Genomic DNA, 9,856 nt, shown 5'->3' on the forward strand with positions numbered 1-9,856 from the left:
GAGTGAGAGTGAGTGAGAGTGAGTGAGAGTGAGTGAGAGTGAGTGAGAGTGAGTGAGAGTGAGTGAGAGTGAGTGAGAGTGAGTGAGAGTGAGTGAGAGTGAGTGAGAGTGAGTGAGAGTGAGTGAGAGTGAGTGAGAGTGAGTGAGAGTGAGTGAGAGTGAGTGAGAGTGAGTGAGAGTGAGTGAGAGTGAGTGAGAGTGAGTGAGAGTGAGTGAGAGTGAGTGAGAGTGAGAGTGAGTGAGAGTGAGTGAGAGTGAGAGTGAGTGAGAGTGAGTGAGAGTGAGTGAGAGTGAGTGAGAGTGAGTGAGAGTGAGTGAGAGTGAGTGAGAGTGAGTGAGAGTGAGTGAGAGTGAGTGAGAGTGAGTGAGAGTGAGTGAGAGTGAGTGAGAGTGAGTGAGAGTGAGTGAGAGTGAGTGAGAGTGAGTGAGAGTGAGTGAGAGTGAGTGAGAGTGAGTGAGAGTGAGTGAGAGTGAGTGAGAGTGAGTGAGAGTGAGTGAGAGTGAGTGAGAGTGAGTGAGAGTGAGTGAGAGTGAGTGAGAGTGAGTGAGAGTGAGTGAGAGTGAGTGAGAGTGAGTGAGAGTGAGTGAGAGTGAGTGAGAGTGAGTGAGAGTGAGTGAGAGTGAGTGAGAGTGAGTGAGAGTGAGTGAGAGTGAGTGAGTGAGAGTGAGTGAGAGTGAGTGAGTGAGAGTGAGTGAGTGAGAGTGAGTGAGTGAGAGTGAGTGAGTGAGAGTGAGTGAGTGAGAGTGAGTGAGTGAGAGTGAGTGAGTGAGAGTGAGTGAGAGTGAGTGAGTGAGAGTGAGTGAGTGAGAGTGAGTGAGTGAGAGTGAGTGAGTGAGAGTGAGTGAGTGAGAGTGAGTGAGTGAGAGTGAGTGAGTGAGAGTGAGTGAGTGAGAGTGAGTGAGTGAGAGTGAGTGAGTGAGAGTGAGTGAGTGAGAGTGAGTGAGTGAGAGTGAGTGAGTGAGAGTGAGTGAGTGAGAGTGAGTGAGTGAGAGTGAGTGAGTGAGAGTGAGTGAGTGAGAGTGAGTGAGTGAGAGTGAGTGAGTGAGAGTGAGTGAGTGAGAGTGAGTGAGTGAGAGTGAGTGAGAGTGAGTGAGTGAGAGTGAGTGAGTGAGAGTGAGTGAGTGAGAGTGAGTGAGTGAGAGTGAGTGAGTGAGAGTGAGTGAGTGAGAGTGAGTGAGTGAGTGAGAGTGAGTGAGTGAGAGTGAGTGAGTGAGAGTGAGTGAGTGAGAGTGAGTGAGTGAGAGTGAGTGAGTGAGAGTGAGAGTGAGTGAGAGTGAGAGAGAGTGAGTGAGAGTGAGTGAGAGTGAGTGAGTGAGAGAGAGTATATATATCTTATTATGTTTGAATGTATAAATGAATTGAAACTGAAATATATCATTGTTCAGAAGTAGGAGTACCTGTTATCTGATGTATCTGAAGGTAATTTATGCAATTTTAATTATTAACATTTAGCTAAAAGACAAACATACTGACTTTCGAAGTAAAGTAGTAAAGATATTACTATTACAAACCAGGTCTCAAACTAGGCATGTAGCTGTCTCTGTTCACTGGTCATGTCTTGAGCTTCTGATACAAATTTATGGCATGCACTCTTGTGATACCAGTACATTAATACAGCTTTTTATTTTTTGTATGAATTGTTAATTTACAGTGTAGAGGCCTGTTTATATTTTTTATTGTTTAGAAACCATTGAGTGTCCATTGATACAGTGTTAGGCCAGATAAACATCCACGTTGTTTTCTAGGCATTTAAAGCTGACTTTTTATCAGAAGTTTCTCTGTGTGCCATTTCCTTGTAATGCCAAACTTAAGAAAAGGAATAATAGGTTTCCAAGAAAAGCCTGTTATAATGTTTTTCTTGATATTTACAAATGACTTCAATCATGGTTTTATTCTTCATACAGTATATTGTTCATGCTAATATGAAACTTGCATTTTGTATGTAAATGTGGTTTGACTCATAACTTTATCATATGCATGATTGATATTTTGTTGAGCAAAACTACTCTGTAGCTGTTTAATCAGCTTATCCTCTCGAGTTGTCACATCACAAAAATAATGCACTAAATTATCTGAACCTAACCTGAGGAGGCTCCATGAATAGAAAACGGAACAGCTTATCCTTTTTGCAAGCCACCATGATTTATAACATAGATTTTGGCTGTTGGAGATTTACATGTCAAAATGCAATGTCTATTCAGGAGGACAGGTTAATTTAACGAAGAAATTTTACAATTGTTTTATGTTTTTGTCTGCTGCAAGATGAATTAACAATAAATTAGCTTATTAAATAAAGCAGAAGATTAAAAAAAGTTTAAGAATACATTGCAATTAAATTTAGGCCTCATGTGAAAAGATGTGGTTTTCCAGTTACTTGCGTCTCAATCTGTTCTACAAGTAGAATTAGCATTAAGAAGAAATATAATTGCACTGACACTTATTTCCAAGTGCTGTGCAATTCTGAAATATTTTTGATGGTACGAAAACATTTGTTTGCAATAGGTAACTGGAAACATTTTGTACATTTACATTTGTGTAGTGTGTTTTGTAGCACTTTTTGATTGTCACAAAATTAATCTTGAGATACGTGCAGACTGTTAATTACATACTATAGGGAGGTCCCTGATTTATGAACATCTGACTTAGGATGATCTGATTTTGTGACTGGTCTCGGGCAAGTCACAAAATTTATGACTGGCCCATTTTAGCCCCTCGTCCAATTTTAGCCCCTCATCCCATTTTAGCTTCTCGTCCCATTTTAGCCTTTCGTCCTGCTGTATGACCCTATTTATAAGTCCCAACATTTTGAAGAGTGCTACTAATGCACTTTTTTAGTTGTTTATCGAGAAAAAGTGCCTCAATAATGGCTGATCATAAGAGGAAGCATGTTAGTGGTTCTCCAGTGCCATTTATCAACTTTTACTGCCTCCTCCCATAGTAATTATACCTCATCGCTCTTCAAAAAGTGTCAAATCAAACAAGCAGGACAATTCAATCATTTAAAGGTAAATAAAAAGCCATGTTATAAGAAACAAATTTGGTTTATACGTCCATTTTTGGTGATCCAAAAATGCCTCCCCCCTTTTATAGCATTGCGACTAAGGGAAACCTGGTTCCAGGTTATGAACAGCAGACTTATGGATGCTTATTTAGAATGCATCCATTTCTTAAGTTGGGGATGGGCTAATGTTACCTAGCTGTGGCCTAAGCTGGTCTCATGTCAAGTCTCAAAATAGGCTGATGGTGAGAAGGTAACTTTGCTTTTTTTCAAATAATGAGTGAGACCATGTTCTCACCTTAGTTCCACTGTGGTTACTAGAAATAGTTTAGCATCTTTTACCCTTGGCATGGTCAACAATCTTTTTACCTGAGGAATTACTACAGTACTAGTTGACAATTTATGTTTAATTTTATTACAATAAGTTTCAAGCCAAAATCTCTCTTCTATTGTAATAAGAGCTAACATTTATTTTGAAGTGTTGTTATAAAGACTAAAGTTATTAGTGTTATGAAATATTGGTCTTCCTCAATGAAGTAAGACGTCAGGAGACACCAGTTGAATAATGCACTCCCTGTACCAATGTTTCATGAGTATGTATTCCAGTGTTGCTCTTGTATTAAATGTAAAGAAACGATGCAAGTCAGTCCTATTTTACTGTATATCTATGCATACCAAGAGCACACAACACTAAATATAGTTCTTTAATGATTGTAGTGACTTGTTGCAATAAAAATTGCAGGCTTTTAATCCGAGCCTAATACCTTACCTTGCGGTGATTCCAAGGGTCAAGGTTCCCACAGCCCGGTCTGTGACCAGGCCTTCATTCCCAACTAATTATCTGTGGCTTTGGATGTTAAGAGCATATTTTTCACAAAATTGGAACTGTCCTGTTTCCAAGATAAGTTACTTTGGGATTAATAGATGAGCAAGTTAACAATATTTGGTTCAAATGTAGGTATTTAAAACTTGAATTCAGGTACTACTAGATAAAGTTGTGATTAGATTTTATAGCAACTTTACTTGCAGCCATCTTAGGTCATATCACTGTGTGAAACTAAATTTTGTGTACACTTTTGTTGAAAAGATAAACCCTTTGTTGTAGTTTTTGTTTACATAATTACATATCCTAGCAAATAGTTCTAATATAATGTGTGTGAATGTATGTTTATTAACCTATATCATATCAGTTATGACATTTACAAAATATTGCAAACTTGCAAAGTAGATAGCCAAGGTGTATCACCATGAGTGTCTGCCTTGGCCTACACCCAGCGTACGCACGTCTACAAATGTATAAGCTGGGAGCGTGTCGACTTGTTTCGTATCTGCATTAATTCCTTTCTTGATAAAAATGAAATGCAAGTAATATATTTTCCCTGATTAGTTCAGGTTATCATTACTGCTGTTGTGCTATTTTATGTGGTTCAAGTGATAGTTTCTTTCTGAAACTTTGTGAAAAGAAAGATATTTAAAACATGGATGAATGGTGCAATTTTTATTATTGTCTTATATTGCATAGCTTATTATGTTTTATTGGCATTTTGTCATTTTTATCAAATATTTGTCAATTGTAACATATGTCAGCTATGTCAGAATCAAAAAAAAAATCCCATTTTTTTAAATCACACCCATATTTTATTTTGTCACGCTTTAAGCAGTCATGTTTGTTCTTTTGTAAATATGCTCATTATACATTTTAATTTGAAAATTGAAGCCATAAACCAATATTTAAGATAAAGATTAATTTAAATAAATTTTCTTTTCCTTGGTTAGAAGTTAAAATTGGGAAATACATTGTGTGCAAATTTGACAGATTCTGCATTGCCACTTTTTTTTAGCTACCATTTATTTGAGTTTATAAAGGTCATCAAACACTTGCCAAAATACCAAAGTCAGTTTTAGAAAGTGAATACAACTTCTTTACTCATTGATGATCTTACCCCAGCTGTTGATATTTTATATATTTAAATGTTTAGTGTGGTAGAATATTGTAATACTGGAAAGGAATTATTTAAGTCCTGGTTATCATTTCTGTGATAGTCATTGTAAATACAGATTTGTCCAGGCTGTAATTAGGAGCATTAATGTCAGGTGCACTGAAAGAAGTGTTCATCCCACAGATGGTACTTTTCTTTATACTGAAAACAGCATTTTCTAATGCTTTTTTTTTTTTTTTTGAGGTGCATCATAAGGACTTCTATCTTCTTGAGATCTTGAGATGATTTTGGGGCTTAGTGTCCCCTCGGCACGGTCCTCGACCAGGCCTCCATCCCCAGGAAGCAGCCCGTGACAGCTGACTAACTCCCAGCTACGTATTTACTGCTTGATAACAGGGGCATCAGTTTGAAAGAAACTCTGCCCATTGTTTCTCGTTGGCGCCCGGGATCGAACCCGGGACCACAGGATCACGTGTCCAGTGTTCTGTCCGCTCAGCCGCCGGCTCCCTAGGCTGTGATTTCTGCCAAACAAATGGAATAAAGTTAAATGGCCGTTTGTTCCACTATACAAAGCCTAATGTCCCCCCTACCTCCTCCACACCTGGCACATCACCCCCTGCCTCCTCCACACCTGGCACATCACCCCCTGCCTCCTCCACACCTGGCACATCACCCCCTGCCTCCTCCACACCTGGCACATCACCCCCTGCCTCCTCCACACCTGGCACATCACCCCCTGCCTCCTCCACACCTGGCACATCACCCCCTGCCTCCTCCACACCTGGCACATCACCCCCTGCCTCCTCCACACCTGGCACATCACCCCCTGCCTCCTCCACACCTGGCACATCACCCCCTGCCTCCTCCACACCTGGCACATCACCCCCTGCCTCCTCCACACCTGGCACATCACCCCCTGCCTCCTCCACACCTGGCACATCACCCCCTGCCTCCTCCACACCTGGCACATCACCCCCTGCCTCCTCCACACCTGGCACATCACCCCCTGCCACCTCCACACCTGGCACATCACCCCCTGCCACCTCCACGGATGGCACATCACCCCGTGCCACCTCCATGGATGGCACATCACCCCCCTGCCACCTCCACGGATGGCACATCACCCCCTGCCACCTCCACGGATGGCACATCACCCCCCTGCCTCCACGGATGGCACATCACCCTCTGCCACCTCCACAGATGGCACATCACCCTCTGCCACCTCCACAGATGGCACATCACCCTCTGCCACCTCCACAGATGGCACATCACCCTCTGCCACCTCCACGGATGGCACATCACCCCCCTGCCACCTCTACGGATGGCACATCACCCCCTGCCACCTCCACGGATGGCACATCACCCCCCCTGCCTCCACGGATGGCACATCACCCTCTGCCACCTCCACAGATGGCACATCACCCTCTGCCACCTCCACAGATGGCACATCACCCTCTGCCACCTCCACAGATGGCACATCACCCCCTGCCACCTCCACGGATGGCATGTCACCCTCTGCCACCTCCACGGATGGCACATCACCCTCTGCCACCTCCACAGATGGCACATCACCCTCTGCCACCTCCACAGATGGCACATCACCCTCTGCCACCTCCACGGATGGCACATCACCCCCTGCCACCTCCACGGATGGCACATCACCCCCTGCTACCTCCACAGATGGCACATCACCCTCTGCCACCTCCACAGATGGCACATCACCCTCTGCCACCTCCACGGATGGCACGTCACCCTCTGCCACCTCCACGGATGGCATGTCACTCTCTGCCACCTCCACAGATGGCACATCACCCCCTGCCACCTCCACAGATGGCACATCACCCTCTGCCACCTCCACAGATGGCACATCACCCCCTGCCACCTCCACGGATGGCATGTCACTCTCTGCCACCTCCACAGATGGCACATCACCCCCTGCCACCTCCACAGATGGCACATCACCCTCTGCCACCTCCACAGATGGCACATCACCCTTTGCCACCTCCACAGATGGCACATCACCCTCTGCCACCTCCACAGATGGCACATCACCCCCTGCCTTCTCCACGGATGGCATGTCACTCTCTACCACCTCCACAGATGGCACATCACCCCCTGCCACCTCCACAGATGGCACATCACCCTCTGCCACCTCCACAGATGGCACATCACCCTCTGCCACCTCCACAGATGGCACATCACCCTCTGCCACCTCCACAGATGGCACATCACCCTCTGCCTCCTCCACGGATGGCACGTCACCCATTGAATGGTGTAATATAATGACCAATAGGTAAAACTTTATTTCTAGTAGCTACCATCATTTTCTTGTCTCTCCTATTTTTAAACTCTAATTGGAAGCATCAGCCAGCACACCTGCCGTGATTCTATTTGCCTCATTTGATCATTTTTAGACATATTTCTTTAATCCTACATTCAGGAAGTTGCAGATACCCTTGCAACTAATAACTCTTTATTAGGCCAGAATGGGAGATATACTTTATACCATTTTTATTTATATTCATTCATACATTTACCTGACAATATTTCAGTGCTGTATTAAATACTGTGGGTGGTATTTTATAAATGTTATTGCTCCACTTAACTAGACTTGAGATTTTATTACTAAAATTGATTGTAGATTGTGCAGTGCAGTTTATATATCCAAATAAATCTTGTTTTCATGCAGGGAACCATCATCTTTGATTCGGTGTCCATTTCTGCTAGATAAAGTTTTTGAGACTTGTTAATTTCATTCCATTATCACTGAAATTATACTGAGATATTATGTTTTATTAATAAATTAAGACAGTATATCCTAGAGAAATTCCAAAGTTGAGAGCAGCTTTTGCATTAAACAGTACCTTTAAGGGGGCGTCTGGTTGGCATCTGGGTCCAAAAATGCAAAAATGAAAACTCATTCGATTTCAATCAAACTTTTTTGACAAGTTCTATATGAAAAGTGTTTCATCTGGTCCAAGTTTCAGCATTGTAGCATAAATAGGAAGGGAGAAAAAAAATATTGAAGTAGTTGTGAAAATTATGCAAAAATGGTCAAAATCGATTATCAATCAAAAGTGTCAACTGAAATCATAACTACAACTCTTTGCTATCACAATAGCATATATTAAACAAATATTATTATTAGTTTAATTGGAAAAAAATTTTAAGGAAAAAAAAAAAGGATTTTTTTTCTTTTTTTTTTTTTAAATATTTTTTTTTTCTTTTTTTTTGGGGCGATTTGCATCAAACTTAAACACCTGACTGTACGTAAGCCTATCTGTAAGGATGCCAATTTTGGAGAAAATTGGTTGATGTCAACCCCAGCCACAGATTTTAGAACCTTAGACTTTATTCATTTCTGTTTTTTTTTCAATTGACACAAACGTTTACAAAACTCATTCTTTTTTTGTTCAATTTACATAAAACTTACACAGTATATGTGGAGGGCATGTCTCTACATTGGGGGGCTTTCATTTTTCTCTAAGTTCATTTATTGATTTTATAATAGCAATAAACATGCCATATTTGCAACAAAATTTTGGGGAACTTTGAACATTTGTATTAGGAAAACTAAAGATGTTTTGGAAATTCTAAATCCCCAAATCCTTTATTATATGCTAATGTGTCAGAAAAGTGTCACAGAATAATTTTATCTGAAACGTGTGTTCTGAAGTGTGGACTTGAAAATGTGTAAAAAACGTTCAAAAAAAAAAAAAAAAAAAAAAAAACTCCCTTTCTATTTACGCTGCAGTACTGAAACTTGGGACAATTTAAGCACTTTTCATATACAACTAGAAAAATAATATTGGTTGACATTGAATAACTTTCATTATAATAACCAGACGCCCCCTTTACTAAGATGGCATCCACCTATTTTACACAAGATGATACATTCATCAGGTTAATTGCTCGTCATACAAAGAAACCTTTGATGAAGGAAGCAAAAAAAGAGAGAGTAATCTTCACCCAAAAGTCATAAGCAGTAACATGTTGGTGTTTTGACTGAGTGGTATGGTAGTTGGTATATTATGATTTATATGCAAGTGGCATTGGTTATTTTTAGTGTGTTTTGGAAATATGGTCTTTAAAGTAATTATTTTGAAATGAGGCAGCTGTAAAAATTGTTTGCTCCAAATGGGGAAGCATAACTTGTGATGGTAAATATTCCGATTCCTACTTGTTATACAGCCACCACTAATCTAAATGGGAACAAGGTAGCTCTCACATGCCCAGAATATTATGATTCTTTTATATTTCTTAATTATGATTGTTTAATTTTACTATCTATTTACATGCTAAATCAATGATCAAACCACACACCAGAAGGTGAAGAAATGACAACATTTCGGTTCATCATGGACCATTTTAATCGTACAATTTGATAAAGGTTCATGACAGACCAAAACGTTGTCGTTTCTTCATCTTCTGGTGTGTGTTTTGGTCATCATATCTTCAACCACATTATTGTCCCTCATCATCTGCATGCTTAATCAATAATTGTGATATATATATATATATATATATATATATATATATATATATATATATATATATATATATATATATATATATATATAATATAATATAATGTCGTACCTAGTAGCCAGAACGCACTTCTCGGCCTACTATGCAAGGCCCGATTTGCCTAATAAGCCAAGTTTTCCTGAATTAATATATTTTCTCTAATTTTTGTTCTTATGAAATGATAAAGCTACCCATTTCATTATGTATGAGGTCAATTTTTTTTTATTGGAGTTAAAATTAACGTAGATATATGACCGAACCTAACCAACCCTACCTAACCTAACCTAACCTATTTTTATAGGTTAGGTTAGGTTAGGTAGCCGAAAAAGTTAGGTTAGGTTAGGTTAGGTAGGTTAGGTAGTCGAAAAACAATTAATTCATGAAAACTTA

The 9,856-nt window shown here is 40.4% G+C and overlaps 1 protein-coding gene across 1 annotated transcript; it reads right to left on the reverse strand.

Annotated features, from left to right (window-relative positions):
* Positions 1 to 6,254: 6,254 nt before the first annotated feature.
* LOC123770374 (sperm acrosomal protein FSA-ACR.1-like) lies at positions 6,255 to 7,205 on the reverse strand. The gene has a single exon (XM_045762213.2). It carries the CDS (start codon positions 7,203 to 7,205, stop codon positions 6,255 to 6,257), a length of 951 nt encoding a protein of 316 aa, XP_045618169.2.
* Between the last annotated feature and the right edge of the window lie 2,651 nt (positions 7,206 to 9,856).

The sequence above is a fragment of the Procambarus clarkii genome, chromosome 42 (assembly GCF_040958095.1).
Source record: "Procambarus clarkii isolate CNS0578487 chromosome 42, FALCON_Pclarkii_2.0, whole genome shotgun sequence".
Lineage (NCBI taxonomy): Eukaryota > Metazoa > Arthropoda > Malacostraca > Decapoda > Cambaridae > Procambarus > Procambarus clarkii.